Here is a 21,005-nt window from a genome sequence, read left to right as displayed (position 1 = left end):
AACACAACACTATGAGTAAGGTCTAGTGTTATTTGGCTGCGATTTTCTGAAAAACGCATTTTCACTTGAAATTACGTTAGGGTTTGCATTATTATTTTTGACCCGGATGAAGTCCAAGTTCTCATGATGGAGTCAGGAGTTGGTCACCAGAACTCCTAATCTACTAATTATAATCCCATCGTGTTTGGGCTCAAAAGATTTACCCTGACGAACACCATCGATCTAGATGAGGTCCAGGGTCTCATGATGGAGTCAGGAGTTGGTCACTAGAACTCCTAATCTACTCATTATAATTCCATCGTGTTTGGGCTCAACAGAGTTGCCCTGATGAGCACCTTCAATCTAGATGAGGTCCAGGGTCTCATGATGGAGTCAGGAGCTGGTCACCAGAACTCCTAATCTACTCATCATAACTCCATCGTGTTTGGGTTCAATAGAGTTGCCCTGACGAGCACCATCGATCTAGATGAGGCCCAGGGTCTCATGATGGAGTCAGGAGTTGGTCATCAGAACTCCTAAACTACTCATCATAACCTCATCGTGTTCGGGCTCAATAGATTTGCCCTGACGAGCATCATCAATCTAGATAAAGTCCAGGGTCTCATGATGGAGTCAGGAGTTGGTCACTAGAACTCCTAATCTACTCATTATAATTCCAACGTCTTTGGGCTCAAAAGATTTGCCCTGATGAGCACCATCGATCTAGATGAGGTCCAGGGTCTCATGATGGAGTCAGGAGTTGGTCACCAGAACTCCTAATCTACTCATCATAACTCCATCGTGTTTGGGCTCAATAGATTTGCCCTGATGAACACCATCGATCTAGATGAGGTCCAGGGTCTCATGATGGAGTCAGGAGTTGGTCACTAGAACTCCTAAACTACTCATCATAACCTCATCGTGTTTGGGCTCAATAGATTTGCCCTGACGAGCATCATCAATCTAGATAAAGTCCAGGGTCTCATGATGGAGTCAGGAGTTGGTCACTAGAACTCCTAATCTACTCATTATAATTCCAACGTGTTTGGGCTCAAAAGATTTGCCCTGACGAGCACCATCAATCTAGATGAGGTCCAGGGTCTCATGATGGAGTCAGGAGCTGGTCACCAGAACTCCTAATCTACTCATCATAACTCCATCGTGTTTGGGCTCAATAGATTTGCCCTGATGAACACCATCGATCTAGATGAGGCCCAGGGTCTCATGATGGAGTCAGGAGTTGGTCATCAGAACTCCTAAACTACTCATCATAACTTCATCGTGTTCGGGCTCAATAGATTTGCCCTGACGAGCATCATCAATCTAGATAAAGTCCAGGGTCTCATGATGGAGTCAGGAGTTGGTCACTAGAACTCCTAATCTACTCATTATAATTCCAACGTCTTTGGGCTCAAAAGATTTGCCCTGATGAGCACCATCGATCTAGATGAGGTCCAGGGTCTCATGATGGAGTCAGGAGTTGGTCACCAGAACTCCTACTCTACTCATCATAACTCCATCGTGTTTGGGCTCAATAGAGTTGCTCTGACGAGCACCTTCAATCTAGATGAGGTCCAGGGTCTCATGATGGAGTCAGGAGCTGGTCACCAGAACTCCTAATCTACTCATCATAACTCCATCGTGTTTGGGTTCAATAGAGTTGCCCTGATGAACACCATCGATCTAGATGAGGCCCAGGGTCTCATGATGGAGTCAGGAGTTGGTCACCAGAACTCCTAATCTACTCATCATAACCTCATCGTGTTCGGGCTCAATAGATTTGCCCTGACGAGCATCATCAATCTAGATAAAGTCCAGGGTCTCATGATGGAGTCAGGAGTTGGTCACTAGAACTCCTAATCTACTCATTATAATTCCAACGTGTTTGGGCTCAAAAGATTTGCCCTGATGAGCACCATCGATCTAGATGAGGTCCAGGGTCTCATGATGGAGTCAGGAGTTGGTCACCAGAACTCCTAATCTACTCATCATAACTCCATCGTGTTTGGGCTCAATAGATTTGCCCTGATGAACACCATCGATCTAGATGAGGTCCAGGGTCTCATGATGGAGTCAGGAGTTGGTCACTAGAACTCCTAAACTACTCATCATAACCTCATCGTGTTTGGGCTCAATAGATTTGCCCTGACGAGCATCATCAATCTAGATAAAGTCCAGGGTCTCATGATGGAGTCAGGAGTTGGTCACTAGAACTCCTAATCTACTCATTATAATTCCAACGTGTTTGGGCTCAAAAGATTTGCCCTGACGAGCACCATCGATCTAGATGAGGTCCAGGGTCTCATGATGGAGTCAGGAGTTGGTCACCAGGACTCCTAATCTACTCATCATAACTCCATCGTGTATGGGCTCAATAGAGTTGCCCTGACGAGCACCATCAATCTAGATCAGGTCCAGGGTCTCATGATGGACTCAGGAGTTGATCACCAGAACTCCTAGTCTATTCATCATAACTCCATCGTGTTTGGGCTCAAAAGATTTGCCCTGACGAGTACCATCGATCTAGATTAAGTCGAGGGTCTCATGATGGACTCAGTAGTTGGTCACCAGAACTCCTAATCTATTCATCATAATGGTAATTTGATGGTGCTTGTCGGAGTAAATCTATTGAGCCCAAACACGATGGAGTTATGATAAAGAGATTACGAGTTCTGGTGACCAACTCCTGACTCCATCATGAGACCCTGGACTTCATCTAGATCGATGTTACTCGTCAGGGCGAAGTCTTTTGAGCCCAAACACGATGGAATTATAATGAGTAGATTAGGAGTTCGAGTGACCAACTCCTGACTCCATCATGAGACCCTGAACATCATCTAGATTGATGGTGCTCGTGAGGGCAAATCTATTGAGCCCAAACACGATGGAGTTATGATGAGTAGATTAGGAATTATGGTGACCAACTCCTGACTCCATCATGAGACCCTGGACTTCATCTAGATCGATGGTACTCGTCAGGGCAAATCTTTTGAACCCAAACACGATGGAATTATAATGAGTAGATTAGGAGTTCTAGTGACCAACTCCTGACTCCATCATGAGACCCTGAACATCATCTAGATTGATGGTGCTCGTGAGGGCAAATCTATTGAGCCCAAACACGATGGAGTTATGATGAGTAGATTAGGAATTATGGTGACCAACTCCTGACTCCATCATGAGACCCTGGACTTCATCTAGATCGATGGTACTCGTCAGGGCAAATCTTTTGAGCCCAAACACGATGGAATTATAATGAGTAGATTAGGAGTTCTGGTGACCAACTCCTGACTCCATCATGAGACCCTGGACTTCATCTAGATCGATGGTACTCGTCAGGGCAAATCTTTTGAGCCCAAACACGATGGAATTATAATGAGTAGATTAGGAGTTCTAGTGACCAACTCCTGACTCCATCATGAGACCCTGAACATCATCTAGATTGATGGTGCTCATCAGGGTAAATCTATTGAGCCCAAACTCGATGGAGTTATGATGAGTAGATTAGGAGTTCTGGGGAGTTCTGGTGACCAACTCCTGACTCCGTCATGAGACCCTGGACCTCATCTAGATCGATGGTGTTCGTCAGGGCAAATCTTTTGAGCCCAAGCACGATGGAATTATAATGAGTAGATTAGGAGTTCTGGTGACCAACTTCTGACTCCATCATAAGAACCTGGATGGACTTCATTCGGGTCAAAAATAATAATACAAACCCTAACGTGATTTCAAATAATACTGAAACTCTATAGCACTAATGTGCGCAAACGATTGGCATCTTGACTACGCAGCATGGGTGCGTAGCCACCATGCCAATCGATACGACAACGAAACACTATCTGTCTCTCTCTCGTACTAATATGCACAAACGATTGGCATCTTGGCTGGGCAGCATGGGTGCGTAGCCAACATGCCAAACGTTTACGATACGACAAGGAAACACTATCTGTCTCTCTATCGCACTAATATGCGCAATCGATTGGCTTCTTGGCTAGGTATCATGGGTGCGTAGCCAACATGCCAATCGTTTACGATACGACAACGAAACACTACTCTCTCTCTATCGCACTAATATACGCAAACGATTGGTATTTTGGCTAGGCACTAAGCAAGTGTGTGGCCAACATGCCAATCGTTTACGATACGACAACGAAACACTATCTGTCTCTCTATCGCACTAATATACTTTATTTATACCTGCAGTCATTTAGTAACTTCTTCATTTTCCATTGGTGTGAAAGAGACAGAATAAAGAGCAAGGGTACACTCTGTAGTCTGTACACTTAGTAGTAGTGTACATAAAAAAAATAAAACTACTGTGCATATACAATAAAATAAAGAGTGCCCATATGATATCATATGACACTAAAATTAATGTTGCTTGAAATTATATTGAAAACTATCAAGATTATTCTAGTCTGCATTAAAACGCGCGTCGCGTTGCCGGCGCTCGCGTACCGAGCGCCAACGCCATCTATCGAGCGTTATTTCGTGAAATCGGAGAACGCTCCAAGGATTAAGGGCTCTTAAAATTCTTATGTAAAAAAGAAGAGGCATGAAAGTATGAAAGTAAAAGTACAATTAAATAAAAATAGATGAGCATTAGCTTTTTTTTTTATAAGATCGCTTGGTGCTTTATCCTATGACCATATAGACCACCTAGTAGTTAGACTAGTTAGTAATTAGTTTAGTATAGTAGACCTAAGTTTTAGTTTTATTTTTGTTATAACTTCATTATTTTTTTGTCATGATAATGTTTTGCAATAAAGTTTTTATCTATCTATCTATGACTTAGATCTAATGTTCAACTGAGTCGGTTGTTAAAAAGTTATTGTAGTCAACCACGGACTGGTTGAAGGCTTGGCTATTTGAAGCTGATTTGTATGTTTAGTTAGTAAAAATCTCATAATTATCACTCTTTTAATACCAAAACTTTGTCTCTTCTACTACCTAATCATCATTTAACTTTTTTGCTTACCGCCCGAGATAAATGGTCGACCTAAATAGGTAGGTATACATACACATATTTTCTGCGACTTTATAGGTCAAACAATATTAGATTTTTAACCAAGGGATGAAAGGCACTCATTTCTGTCGAGACTGAAATGGTGCCTTTTACCCGAGTTAAACACTACATTTTATTTCAAATACGAGGAAGGAAAATAGATGTGTATTCGAAAAAACTAAGTATAAACGTTTAAAGTGTATGTATGTATGTATGTAAACACTTTATTGTACATAAGGGACAGGTAAAGATACAATAACAATAAAAGTTGGCAATGTACAAAGGCGAACTTATCCTTTTGTGATTCATGAGAGTTGAGACAATTAACAATTTAGCTAAAAGTATCGTGATTTATGGAATGGGAGTTAAATATCAGAATGGTAATTGTACTACAAATTAATTTGATATCAAACTTAATTGCTTATCGTAATATATAAATAATAATATAAAAGAATAAAACTTACTGGGAAAGTAAAATACCCTAGTGCAGAAACGTATCATTTACTGCACACTTTATAGAACAACAACGACCCACATTCAGAGCATGAGAAATGTAAAAAGTTTAACTAGTCTATTTACGTTACAATGCATGTATACACTGTGCAACCGTGCCAATATATTTTTCATAGGGAACACTTCACTTGACAACGTTTATTTGCCTGGGCTCGCCAAATTCAATTCTACCCCACTATTGCAACTATAGTGACCTGAAATGGTATATCTGTTACATTGTGATTTGTATTTACTAAGGTGAAACACACGTTAAAATACCAGGAGTAACATTTATTTCAGAGCACCAAGTGTAAATTTATTCGATTTCGTGACGTGACGAACGCGTTTGCGTTAAGTCTCATTTAGTATGGGATTTAGAAACAGCGCGCCAAGCTGAACGTTTTGGAAACTCAAAATCCCATACAAAATGAGACTTAACGCAAACGCGTACGTCACGTTATGCCATCGAATAAATTTACACTAGGGGTACAGATATAGAACATCATTATTTATTATAAACTAAAACCAGTCAACGATGTGATTCTGTAGTGTTTTCAGTGCTGGTGTAAGATCAGGCAAGGTACCCCGAAACCGCCGAAATACGACACTCAACCCTATATATTATGTGCACGTGTACCTACATCATTGTCGGTCGTGGTTAGTACGCATAACTACCGAACCGAAAGATTGAATTACTTACGTGCAGCTTACGTGTAATTTGACCCCATTGGCAGCTAAAAATATGAATTCCGTCTATCATGTCAGATTGCTTAAAACCTTCAAGTATAATAAACAATAGGTACATAATTATTTGATAATTTAGCCTGGATTAATTTTAAAGGCTATAAATAATGTAGTACTAAGTATGACATCAACTTTCAAAAAAATATATTCCTTAATTGCAGTAAGGAGCGTATGCTGTTACTATACCTAATTGTTGTCACGAATTCGTCCTACCTATATATTTGTAGTATTCACTAGCAAAACCAGACTACTTTTAGTACTTAGTCACCTATTAAGAAAAATGGCGGCACCATGCTAATTGCGTTAAATCTGTGTGGAGCGTAAACTAGCTGTTGTATATATGAAGTATTTCTCCCGCAAATTCTTGCACAATTGAACACTCAGAATGTCAAATGAACGCCGTTACATTATGCTTGGCAACGAGTAAAACAACACATGCAAAAACAACGTGTTTTACCGTATCTACTTTTGTTTTACGGCTAGCAAACACTGCCCTTTTACGAAACGAAACAGAAATGCAGTGAAAATATAAAAATATCGTAGTGAGATGCGAGTTGCATCGACTCCCTCGGGGTATGGTTGGGCTATCGCGCACTGCACCTACAATCGTAGCGGCAGACTTGCTATTAATACTGGTTGGTTCAATTAAAGCTTTAGTGGAATACGTTAGCTTGAATTTTACCAATACGTTTCTTGCCTCAGGACTTTTTGACAAGTATTGTAAAGTTTTTATTTTCATCTGACTGCAGAAAAAGGTTGCTAAGAACTATTTTTATTTTATTGATCTTTTTATATATTATGTTTTAATAATTTACTAGGTTTTGCTACCGCTGTGTGGCCTGTACGCAGCTGAATTTATTATAATATTTGTGAAATATGCTAATTCAGACCCCTTAAAAATGCAACTCCGTAAAAGTTCAAAATAAAATGTAAAGGCTTGCAATCACATAATATTTTCGAAATACATAAATCGTTTCCGTATCCCGGTTTTCACGCGCTTTATACTTATACAAAGTTAAGGCTTGTTACAGCAAACGCAAGCAAGGAACTGATGGAAATAGCTACAAGGAAATAGGTGTTCACACAGGCAGGTAGTATCGCAATGCGTCCGCGCTCGGCCCGGCGCGGCCGTAACTTCACGCGCTACCGCCGCCGGTAACGAGCAGCCACATAAAATAAAATGTCAGCAGCGAAGGGATCATCTAAATTTACCTAAATGCCAAATAAACTGTGAATTGCTTTGCCATTTATGAGAGATCTGGATTTTGATGATCTTTTAACCGGGGTTTCTGCGTGGAAGATAATTCAGTGCATATTTTAATAGTCTGGCTGCGTCAAGTATACAATGAAATCAATCCAGAACACAATGTATCTGAGCCAAATTTTCGTAGTAGTGTTGGCGTTTATGGTAGGTTTGCTATTCTTTTGGGTCATCTTTAAAAATATACAAAAGAACGGAAGCACAATTTTTACTTGACCGTGTGTCCTTAGACATATCTACGAGTAGAAACATTACATGGAATTTACCTGTATCTAGTCATCATGTCTGTAATCGTAATGTAATTATGAAATTAAAACATTTTCTATCAAAACGTCATACAGATTTTAGTTTATATCAGATAATAAAATAGAAGAAAAATTAAATCATTACAGGAAGCAACAACAATAATGTAATCATTCTTCCTACCCATAGTTGCTACCATATATATATATTTTTAAATAAATAAGTAATTATTATAGGATGATTTTACACAGATCGACCTAGACCCACAGTAAACTCAGTAAGGCTTGTGTTGTGTGCACTATATATATAATATAGTTATATATAAACACGAATAAATGCCCTTACCAGGATTCGACCTTCCTGCTTCGTAGGCAGGGTCATTACAAACTAGGCTAGGAGGCCGTAAAATATATTGTAATTCGACTAATTAAATTTAACCTTAATTTGATACATTTATTGCCTATATTTCGAAAAAGTCCCGTGCCTAATTTGCACTGCACATGTGAGTATAGGAACTTTTAGAATTATAATTTTATTAATTACAGACATATGTCAATTACCTGACTAACTTCATAAAATACTTATCGTGGTTCCAGGCAAAACAAGCGACACGAACCGATTTAATAAGAGTATTCCGACACAAGTGTGACATAGAATTACAAAGGTAATCAGATCGGCTCTACAAGCATTTGATTAACATTATGCTAAAGTGTACATTTTCGTGACATGTTTACGTAGCAACTCTCACGAATGAAATACGATTTAAATTTGACTTCAAGTGAAAAAACTTAGTATTTTTGACATATCATTCTGACACGTGCGTTCTCTTGTAAGATAAACATGAAATACCTAGTTGTTTTGCCATTTTTTGAATATTATTTTCTTTCTCTTATCGTATATCTTTGTGTCCGAACTTATACTCCACACTTCGAAAGAAGAACAAAAAAATAAAACTCTATTATATTCATAATTATAATATAGTGGGAGTTATCCCATTAACATGAGATAAATGTAACGATACCTTAAAATTCGTAAAATCACAATATATCATACATCGTAGGTACAAGTACTATGAGTACGGTTACTTGAAAAATAATAGCCTCTTATATTTTCATCAGATGGGTGGAAAGGGTTGATTTTAATTAGGTACAAAGCATAAATGCAGTGACAAATGAAATGTCTCAATTCGCGTCACCACTTAATCTAAACGCAGTATACAGTAACAGCCTAACATCACTTCGCAGTCCGTGCTCTAGAAGGGTTCCATAAATCAAAGCCGTCATAGTTTAATAACGGCTGACAGATTTGAGAGCGCAGCAGGAATCCAAGCAATATGTCACACAGTCATGGAGCGAAGCTCACTTCTATCTCTGACGTAGAAACACAACCAGGACCTAATTCGAGAATGAACTGATCTTGAGATTAGACTGGAATTTTATTTCTACGTCCCGTTTTCGCTTACAAGCAGCCTTTGTGTACGAGCGCTACGAACATGTTATATTGATTTAGCGCTAAATGTAATCCTGTGTTTTGTAGAAATACAGGAAGTAAATAATAACTTCGAAAATTCTGCGACCATAAAACGATGTGTAGGTATGTCAATTTTATGGTATAAATAATTATGAAAATGAATCTCTTTCGGTACAACTTATAATGAGGAATAGGTACATGTAGTAGGTAAAAATGACAGAAAAACTAATGATTTTGTAGATTTAATATTTGCATTCATCCCTCCTGTCCCGATATGCGAATTGCGAATGCTGACGAGATGCAATAATGCTGATGAAATTAATATCATATCAATATCAGATTTTAAAAAGCTCTATACGTCTCCTGAATTCGTTTATTCATTCAACATTTACTCGATATTTCACTGAGGTTGGTAAATATTTAGCTACTTACGTGAAACCAAATAAGGGGTTTATGTTACATAAATATATATATATGAACTTAATTTGTTGAACTTTTTTTAAAAACTGAAAATGCTTAATGCCTTATTTATCCCTTTCATTTATATACAAATATTTTGAAGGGAAGTAATCACTATGTCTTGCCATTACATAGTGAATAGAATGAAATAAAGATTAAAGAATAGGTATGGAATGACCCTAGACACTAATCTCAACATACAATTAATTAACAATATCTACAAATAGGCACTCTTCACTGCAAACATCAATAAAATTTTACAGGAAATAAAAAAATATCTATACAACGGGAAGGAAGGAAAGATCTATTTAACGGGTTCTTTTATTATATTTTACTGTAACCTTTTGGCTTTCATAGGCAGAAAGTAGCCTAGCGCAAACGATTATTTATCTATTTCATAAAACGCGATTCCGCCTAGAAACAAATTCATATAGAGAACAATAAAGGAAGTTTAAACGCTTGCAAGCAAAATCTCCTCAGTTACCTTGTTCGTTTTGTAATTCGAATTGTTACGCTTGAGATTTATTATCAATTGTGTATTTGGAGATTAAAAATTAAACCAAAAATGTACTGTTTGCGTACTTTCACTTGCAAATGCATACGTAGTTAGTTAGTTAGTTAGTGCTTCTGGGCATTTTCCGCAAATCGACAACCATTGTGCCTATTTTGCGTGAAACGAGGTAGCGCTACTCTAACCACCTGCAAATGCATACGTAAATAATACGCCTGCGAGCGCGACATATGGAAAAATATTACGTATACACACAGATGCTGGCCCAGATATCATATCAGAGAACTGGAAGTAGGCACCTTGATCGGGTGTCCTTTCTATCGCTACGATCGATTTCCGTAAACCTCCTGTAAGTATTCATCACTATTAACTAATTAGTTACTAATTCAGTTATAGTCTTATAAATAGCGATAGTTTCGTTAAAGTTCAGTGTTTTATATTTTTTCTAAATTTTTACAGTGGCGGCTTGTTAGTAATAGTTTGTAAACAAACCTCAAACTTCACCTGCAAACGATGCTCAAACTCACATTTTCGCCACGTCTTTGTTTGTTACCTTTCCCCGTGAAAAGGTAGCCAATATTCCGAGCAACTTTACGAGAGTAAAAAGTCGATATAAAGTTTTACTTTGACGTCTCTCTCGTAACTACTAAAGTTCGGAGGTTTTTAAACGTTTAACGAAAAGCAAACCAATTTTGCTAGTAAACTAGACGCGAGTAAAATATTATTACATTGAGTAAGTAAAGAACGCAACTCACCTACTTAACTACAGGATTACTTGTTATGACTTTTGCCATTTTTACTTTTATATGGTTTCCTTGATGTGGAGGCGTCTTTGCAACTGGAGTTCAATGACAGGTAACTTAATATCATCTATTGTATATTAACCCTTTGAACATTTATATCTTTGCCACGCGAATTACCTACTATAAATTCTACTTGAAGCATCAATGTCAGTTTCATAAGTTTATTAGCAGACATCGGATTTTAGATATTTATAAGTACTTAAATGACAAAGAGTTCTTATCTCGATAAACTTAATTATACACAGCACGTACTTTAGCTTATAATAATTTTGTTGAAGAACAGTATGATAATTAAATAAAATGAAAACTTCATTTTCTAATTTATTATAAAAGGATTTTTGATACTTCACTCACAATCGCGTTTTTCTTCAAGCGTGTCTTCCAAGTAACCACGACATAGTGTTATTTTTTTTGCTACGCTATTTATTTATTTCAAGCGATAATAATAACCATTTCATAATGCAATGATACTCATAACCTGGCGATCATTTTGAAGTATGCTTTGTGTAACCTACTTTATCATTGACTCTAAAATATTTCCGAATAAGAACACTTACAAACAGCTGGGAGCGATCACTTAATAGTGTATGGAAGAAGCATCAATAATCAACCACAACCGCCTTCGAGGGATGCCAGGGCTGTCAAACTGGTTTAACTTGACAGGCATTTAGACGTACTCTCTGTGACAGTTGAAACCGTACAATAGGTTTATCGATATACAAACTCCCTACCGTCATTTAATTTTGCCCGTAAAAGCCAATCTTAGTTTATCAGCCTACTTTATGGCAATAATACATAGTAACAAATACCTACTAATTATATTATAGTATTCGTTACTGCGGGTATGCTACTGTGCGTCAGAATAGCCATTGAAAAGCATAAAACGGTATAATTTTATGATCACTAAAAAGCATATGTTAAGTATTTTTGGATGGTATTTTTTAATTCTTATAGTCAATTGATTTTAAAATAGAAACTAAAATAAATAGTACTCTATTGTTGTGCACAGGGAAACCTCTATATTGAAGGACGTACATCAAAAGCGATCAAATTCCCCATTGTGCCGATCAAGTAACGAAATGATCCTTGGGCCTGAACGCGCTGCTGAATTCAATTATCTGCGTGTCTAATATAATTAAAGTCTGATTTTGTTAATGTCTGTGTAAACTATTACTTGCATGACATATTTCATAGAGATTTAATGAAAAGAGATGTTTTGGAAAAAAAAACAATCATTAATGGCTCAACCAACTTCACCAAATTACGTTTTCATTTCAGTCATTTTCGTGGAAAGTATTTTCTTAATCTTTTTATATATTATTTTACGCCCGATTCTAGAGAGGGTACGCCGGAGGCGGAGTGACAGGGAGAGGGGTAGGATATTTTTTTGGACTTTCGAAGCGTTTATTTCCATAGTTTCCACAAATCAAAACAGATTTTTTCTATTTTAGTTACATTTACCCAACTTACCTATGGGGTAGGGCTCCTAAAAATATTTTTTATTTTATTTTAACTTCTAACCTAAGTAGCGACTCACATCTGTTTCATTTTAGCTGCGAAACACTAAAAACACCATAACATGACAGAGTTAATATAATACAAAAAAATAGTTGTCACGTTGTTTGTTTGTTGTCACGTTGTTTTGACGACCGGTCTGGCCTAGTGGGTAGTGACCCTGCCTACGAAGCTGATGGTCCCGGGTTCAAATCCTGGTAAGGGCATGTATTTGTGTGATGAGCATGGATATTTGTTCCTGAGTCATGGGTGTTTTCTATGTATTTAAGTATTTATAAATATTTATATATTATATATATCATTGTCTAAGTACCCTCAACACAAGCCTTATTGAGCTTACTGTGGGACTTAGACAATTTGTGTAATAATGTCCTATAATATTTATTTATTTATTTGTTTGTAAAAATACTCAAAATGCATTAGTCACGATCGCATGACGCGTTACGTTGTCTCTTATGACGTGTAAGTTATAACAATGCATCAGACAAATCACTTAGAAGACCTTTAGGTTTGATTTCTTTGTTACTACATTTTACACTTATAAAAATTGTCTTATTTTCGCATTAAAATAATATAGGTGTCATGACACTCTGTTACTTAGTTTTGAATTGTAGAATGCCTTCATAATAAAAATATAATATTTGGGACATAAGTATAAAAGGAGATGTTTTTTGTATTCTATCTTTAGCTTTTTTAATAATCATGCATATTCCAATGCCTCCGTAGAGTAGGTACCTACTCTACGACTAGGTAGTTAATAAAAAGTAATCTTAAATTGCCGGGACGCTGCTCTCTGCTGGGAAACATATTTTTAATATCGCCGAGACACGGTATTACTTAATTGGAGGCAATTTTCAATGGCATTGAAACTGGAGGCTTCAATGACGCCAGTATCAATATTAATAGCCTCGAAGTCGTTGGGGAGTTGCAAGGAAACGCCACAGCGATTCTTGGAAGTCCATTGGCCGGCGCCAACCAGACGGACATACTTTCCTGCAAGCAAATAAATAATAAGCACGTTTTCAGAATCGATAGTTATAGATAAATAGTTACGAGGAAAGGAGCTTTACTAGGAACTTGAAGGTGGTTGCGAAATTGTTTTCAGTCTGCGACGCAATTTCAACCGTATAACTAGCACTTGTGTATAACACCATATTATTTTTCATTTTATTATAAGAAAAATTTAATTGAAAAGCGCATTCTAGCTAGAGTATACTATAGGTCGTAGTATCGGTTAAATTGACTGCCGAAAGTTTCTTTGTACGAAATGGTGGAGTACGGACGACATATTGCAGAGTTTTTGACTAGCATTTTACTAAAAAAAAACTGTTGTAAGTGGTGGGATCGATTGGGCGTCCTTAGAAATCAGCGAAAGACAGTGTTGCCGACAAGTAGTATATTTTCAAACATGGTAACAGTGTACAAAAAAGGTAACACAGTCCGTGTAAAAGTGTACACCCACAAGAGTATGCAGGAGCAAACACTCTCAGCACGAACTATACCACCGGCTACAATACTTGGTAATCCTAATCAGTCTCCGAGCATCTCTAGTAAGAAAGTACACAGAGTAGCAGAATACTTTTCATAGCATAACCGTGTCACCATATCGAATCTATCAAACTTTTTTTTGGTCATGTTTTACGCTGTTGGTGTATAAACTATACTAAAATTTGCGGTGGGGAATAAAAAAGCTGTGACAAGGACAAACAATAATAACGCTTTCTCTGCTACTCCTACTGAAGGTTCCATAAGAGCATCTCGTTCTGTCATTTGCCGGCTCTACCATTTCATCGCTATACTATTGTACCTCTATGCACCTCAAGTTGTAACTGTATAACTCGACCAAATTACCTAGGTTGATTTAGGCATGTTGTCAGGAATATGAAAACGTGTTCTTTTTTGGCGCGTTGCGAATGTTCTGCCCCTCAGGAGCGTGCGCCCTTTTTTTGATGTATATTAAAGGAATTTAGAGGGTTTCCTCTCTCTTACCCGAAGAACGACGCCTGGACGTCGCGGAAGTACATCCCGAGGGATGTGAGTGAGAAAAATCAAACTTAGAACTTAACTATTTTATGGAAGATAAACGCTTGCGTGTTCTATCTCGACACCACCGCTATCTAACGAACAGTTTGCATACTAATGTTAAATACATGCCATGAAACTGTGAAAGACTAACGCTTGCGCGATCTAACTTGACGCTAGCGCCATCTAGCGAGCAATTGGGCAAACTTTCCGTATTGGAAGTGGTATGTTACACTGTTATATAGTATTTAGAATGAAATTAATATTCGTTTACTTAAGATCCTTCGAATGCATAAAAATGTGCGGTCCCAATTTCTAGAAAACTTCTCTTATTTTGTTATTGTATACAACGTATTTTTTATATTAAGTATTCAATTGCATTAATTTGCAAAAGCATTGCATTAAATTGCATTAATTTGAAGCGCTGGTGGCCTAGCGGTAAGAGCGTGCGACTTGCAATCCGGAGGTCGCGGGTTCAAACCCCGGCTCGTACCAATGAGTTTTTCGGAACTTATGTACGAAATATCATTTGATATTTACCAGTCGCTTTTCGGTGAAGGAAAACATCGTGAGGAAACCGGACTAATCCCAACAAGGCCTAGTTTATCCTCTGGGTTGGAAGGTCTGATGGCAGTCGCTTTCGTAAAAACTAGTGCCTACGCCAAATCTTGGGATTAGTTGTCAAGCGGACCCCAGGCTCCCATGAGCCGTGGCAAATGCCGGGACAACGCGAGGAAGAAGAAGATTCAATTGCATTAATTTGAACTAAACACAAACATAACAAACTAGTTAACTAGTTACTAATGTTCTTTTATAATTTACCGTTTACTTTTTGTATGATTGTACTCATACTGCAAGGTAGGCTATTAACGATTGCACTGCAAGACAGGCTACAAACATGGCTCTAGAGACCGGTTATCCTTTTGAACCGTTTTCCTTATGCTTGATTCAACCGTGCGTTTGCTTCATTTCTTTGTTATGTATTCCTAAGTAGTTTAAGCGATGCCTACGTATTATATTTCCTGTTGCATATTGCTTTTTTTTTTACAAGAGGTACAGTGAATAGTAGAACCTAAGCGGAATGGTATTCAAAATGATATACCTACACACGGTTTTATTATAGTACATTGTGCAACGAGGGGGTTAAGTGAAATTTTGGATACGAGGGTGGTGGTGGTGGGGGTAAAGACCCGAGTTTGCAATATTCTTACCCCCGGAGTTCCACACAATGATTTTCATCACACTTGCGAAGAAAAAACTAAAGTTTTAAGGGAAATAATTCTTAAATACGGTGAAATATCAAACATTCGTCCGCCATTTTGTAATTTCTTGGAAGGTGAGGCAACGAAGGCACAGCACAGACCTATGTATATATAATACATTTTTTTTAAACCAACTATTAGGTGTTTCAAATATTACTTCAAAGAGGTTTATCACACCAAACATAATTTAGAAAGAAAGAAAGAACAGAAAGAGAATACATTTATTTATTACAAAACAGACACGGATGACAAAAACATGTTGATAACACAATGAATTAACATTTAAAGATTAAATTATCTCGTAAATTTCATTAATGAATAAACATAACATTTTATCGATTTGATCTCCATGCGTCAAATATAAATACGAAAATATTAGATTTCGTTCGCGCTTTTGCCTTGCGAGCGCATTGGAATCGAGCGTAAAAAAAAATAACGTGCCAGCCATTTTCCGTATTTGTCATAAAATTGAAATAGTTTTGCATGTTTTTAGTGTATATTTTGACGAAAATGACATTTTCAAGCATTGAAAATTTAGAACACATAAAATTGACGCTGCCAGTAGTAATACTAATAGGGGCAAGAGCCGAGAACGATAGCCTTTTACCATTAAAATCGGGTGAAAAATAATTGGCGGCATATTAAACTTTTGTACAATGGAAAATCAACAAAAACGCCCAGTCTTTCTTGGAAAACGTGTTGGTAGCTGGTGACTGGTGAATAAGTGACTACAAGCCCAGCTCACTTTGGTGCAATTATTCGATGTTAAAATTGTAAGCCACCATTTTGAAAATTGTACGTACTTAAAAAAAAATTATTACTCGACCAAATTAAGAAGGCTCCGTTTCCATGCCTATTATTAGCAATCAGTTACCTTCTTAACTCAGCCGGATAATATAATGAAAAAGCACGAGTGTTATAATATACTGAAAAAGCACGCGTGTTAAGGATCCAGGATTATGAGCCAAAAATCGGAGGAATAAGAACGTCGTTTTGAGCAAGTGCGTTGAAAAATAAAATATAAACTTTTTTTAAGTATATGCGTTACCAAGTAATATGTTCAAAATCAGTGCCAAGGCAAATAGTAACAATACCGGTCAAAAGTAATCAGTTTAATTTCTTATATAAATCACATTACTACTAGTAGATAGTAGTACAAGTAATAGGTATTATAAACGTGGAATTAATTCTGTCTATTTGTTACCTTTTTACGGCTAAACATCTGAACCGATTTAGATGAAATTTGGCATGAAGGTAAAAAGTTTAAGCCCTGAAGACGGTCCTTGAAATGTTTTATATTTTGAAATAAAGTTCTCTGGATAAGGGACTGGAAATAATTCAGTTTCAATTCCAAACTTGCGTGCAATGGACAGTTCGAAAATTAGTAAAAATAGCTCTTTAAAAAACTCGACGGCAAATAAACGCCTTGGATTCATACTAATATACCGACAAACATGGTACGGACTGCGCTAAGAAGGGTCAAACGTTAGGTACCTAGCCACAGAAAGAATATTCATTGCTATATGTAGTGTAAGGCAATTCAACGTATTGTACATTCTTAAATAGCCGCAACCTTATCGAATCGCAATAAAATCATAGTATATGCTTCACAATTCAGCTTGGCACTGACTTCAAGTTTATAACGCATATACTTAAAAAAGGATAATATTTTATTTTATCGTTTTTGAAGTCGGTTTACTTTTTTGTAAAAAGTTTTAATTTAAACATGTGACTAAGGAAGAGTCATAAGTGCCGTCATTCGGTACACACTCGTACAATCAATTAATGTGAAACATACCTACATATTTTATACATAATTTTAAAATCGGTTATTGAAGACTGATGAATAAATCAATGCTCACTTTGAAGCCATCGTAGGGTTTCCCGGTATTGTGGTTACGGTGTTAGCCACCAAATATTGTTTCGCGTTCATTATTAGGAAGTGCTGTAATAAAGTATCAATTACAACTACAACTAGCCACATGAAACCCTTCAAAAAATTACCAATTTGTTCAAACTACCAATAGACCAAATTATTTTGTATAACGGAAAATAACATCATTTAATTTGGATTTGTGCTTAGCCTATCACTGTAGACGGATCTTTGTATTGTGCACGAGGGAGTGGTTAGACTCACTTATAATGCCAGACTTTGAAATTAAGAAAAACATACCCTAGTTCACGCCACTGACATTGCAGGCTTTTCCGACTAGACGATTGCGCGCGGAATTATAGTCGAAAATATCGTATTAACAAGGGTTATTTTGAGGGTTGTTTTATGAAACCTATGCGTGTTCGTTGGAAGTGAAAGAGAAGGCGCTAGCTAAGGGGGTGGCGCTTAAGCGGGTGAAAACTGCTTGCACCAGTTATCTTCGGGACCTCGACGGCGCCGGGCGCGATCCAGCCGCGCGTCAAACGTCGGCTCCAAAACTTTTCACGATTTTTCCGAAAAATATTCTTTAGCTCCAGAGTTGACCGCCCCTTTAATCACTTCTTTGCGTGTGTCGAATGCAACCGAAAAGAGCGTTTAACGTGTGTTTTATGGTTAAGTTTGTTTTTAACGATAAAATGTTATGGTTACGTGCTTCCCTGGTTTTGGAAAGTAATATTTCTATGTATGAGAATTGTTAGAGATTTCTTCAGTTTACTAGCACGGACTTGTTAAATTAAAGTAAAACGTAAAACTTGTATTTTTAGTTCCATTCGCGACTTTAGAGGTTTATGTTAACCAAACGTATGTTTTAAATATAACTACGATGAAATGAATACTGGATAAAAGAAGAAAATGAGTCACTTCACGTTATTGAAGAGTGGGAAAGTTCTTTTGGCTTTGCTAGTGCTGGATTGGTTGTTTGCCGGAAGCACAGATGCTACAACCCGTAAGTATCTTACTTATATTTAGTTTATAGGTACAGTCAGCATCAAAAGTAGCGGATGAAACAACGCGCCAAAAGTATAACTATACTATGTAGTCCGGATAACTTTTCCAAATATAGATAAATTTCTAAAATTCGCGCCAAAAGTATATCTTAGATAGTTGTTCTATATTAAAGACATCACTTTTTGTTAAGCTGTTACAGAATGGTAGATACTTATGAAACGTCATTTGATCAGCTACTTTTGATGCTGACTATATCTAGTTGATATATGAAATATAATTTGCACCTATCTCTCGAACAACTTTTATGGCAAATCGGCACAAATTATATTACGTCAACATACATCCGATTATTTAAAAAATATGCTGTTGAATGAAGTACACTTGTAAATATATTCTTCACAAATGTTTTTCTTGAAATCGCTTTCTCAAATCACAATGGTTTTCTTGAAAACGACTTAATTTTCGCAGATATGTACCTTACAGGCTTACAACGGGGGAAAAACAACCTAATCCCGTATCATGTATAAAAACGTATACCGATATTCGCAGGCGTGTATTTAATAAGATTACCGCGTTACGTTATAAATTTTATATTTTATATGAAATAAAGTTCCCTTTATTCAAGTGACTTCATGCCTTCTCAGTCATATTATACTTACTAAATCACATTTTGGTGGCTTCTTGTCTTTTCAATCATATAGAAGTCCCACTTTGTCGCTTGCTATAACGCCTTGACAGGTTATTCGTTAAAGATACAAGCAAATCGCGTCCTTATGGCAAGCGACAAAGTAGGACGTTTTTCCGCGGCCGGCCATAAATGAGACAGAACATTAAAAAATATATGTTGTCAGTTTACTCTATCATTTCGGCAATTATTTATTTATTTATCGTATGACATTATAGTTACTGGATTTATTTAATATCATTCTAGAGATTGAGATTGAGGCAATAGGTAATAGGTTTGTACATTTGTATGTACGCAAAATATCTATTGGAATTTCATATAGAAATTTTACTAGACACTGTAAAAGTAAAAGCATTTTTCCAAGTAAAAAAAGTATGTTTTCATTATGAAATACCAATCCAATAAGTCGGCAAGCGGATTTGTCCACAATCAAAACTGGTACTGATGGAAAACAGCTACGTTGAAAATATATTGTACGCTCTGTGCTGATTTCGAGCATGAATTTGTTCATATTGTTGACAAATCAAGCCGTTAGGGCGCGTGCCGCTTTGTTTACAAACGTGCACATTCCATTTAATTTTGATCATGTTTGGATTTATATGTTAATGTTATTTTTTAACCTTTGATACAAATCTTCGCAGCATCGTAGCACATATTGATATTGCTTTTTTAAACGTGACTAGATTAAGGATATTTTTTTGTAATTGCAAATAATAATAATAACAGGAATTACTTACAAGAATTGGCGTAGGCACCAGTTTTTACGAAATTTTTGGTTTTTCCAACCCAGAGGGGAAACTAGGTCTTATTGGGATTAGTCCTCACGATGTTTTCCTTCACTGAAAAGTGACTGGTAAATAATGATATATCGTACGTAGGTTCCGAAACCTCATTGCTAAGAGCCGGGGTTTGAACGCGCGACCTACCTAAGGATTGAAAGTCGCACGCTCTTACTGCTAGGCTACCAACGCTTGTGGTGATAATTACATGATTTTTTAAACCATAACCTAGTATATTTTCAGAGGTATATAGCTAGTGTTAGAATGTGTTGAGTAAGTAAAATAATACGAATCGGCAGGAATACCCAGCTTAATTATGTTATTTAGCATTACGCGTCTCACGTCAAAATATTTCTGTTGTCACATTTTGGGACTTTTTTGTGACTTTTAATATACTTAGCAATAACTAACACAGCCTTAATCACTCTTTATAAATTATTGTTTTAATCAACGTTCACAAATTACTTCCCGGTTTAATTTAGAATCACATTCAAAAATTACGTACCCCTACTTCCGAAGGCTTGGTTTCTAAATGAACCGCAAATCTTTTCCCCTAACCGTAATATGATGGGTTGACGTGCAAGTCAATTAGTGTGCCGGTCGCGGGGCGCGCTGTTACGTCTATCACCACGCCGGAAGGCAATGAGCCTAGTTTTAACAACACCGCATTATACTGTCTTTTAGTAAATCGCTACGCTGCTTAGGAGGGGATATGAGACCGTTTTTATTGAAAGTATTTTGCATTTAAAATAAGCCATTAGAGATTAGGGAGGCTTTCTTGTTATGATTTTATACGTTTTAGGCATGTAGTATAATTTTATTAACTCCGCGGCGGAAGGCAATGAACCTAGATTTTACATAACACCCCTAAGTACTGTTAGCGTTTATAAAAAG

At 37.0% G+C, this 21,005-nt stretch overlaps 1 protein-coding gene across 1 annotated transcript in view; it reads left to right on the top strand.

Moving 5' to 3' along the window:
• The first annotated feature begins 17,397 nt into the window (after window positions 1-17,397).
• The window catches only part of LOC133520705 (lachesin-like), a 32,776-nt gene continuing 29,168 nt past the window's right edge, over window positions 17,398-21,005 (top strand). Inside the window, exon 1 of the mRNA XM_061855318.1 lies at window positions 17,398-18,645. Coding sequence (XP_061711302.1) covers window positions 18,552-18,645 — 94 coding nt within the window. The 5' untranslated portion in view covers window positions 17,398-18,551. The remainder of the gene's footprint in view (window positions 18,646-21,005) is intronic.

This window comes from Cydia pomonella, chromosome 8 (genome assembly GCF_033807575.1).
Source record: "Cydia pomonella isolate Wapato2018A chromosome 8, ilCydPomo1, whole genome shotgun sequence".
In the NCBI taxonomy this organism is placed as follows: Eukaryota; Metazoa; Arthropoda; class Insecta; order Lepidoptera; family Tortricidae; genus Cydia; species Cydia pomonella.
The sequence above is the reverse complement of the archived record's forward strand: the minus strand, read 5'-3'. Positions and strand labels throughout refer to the sequence as shown.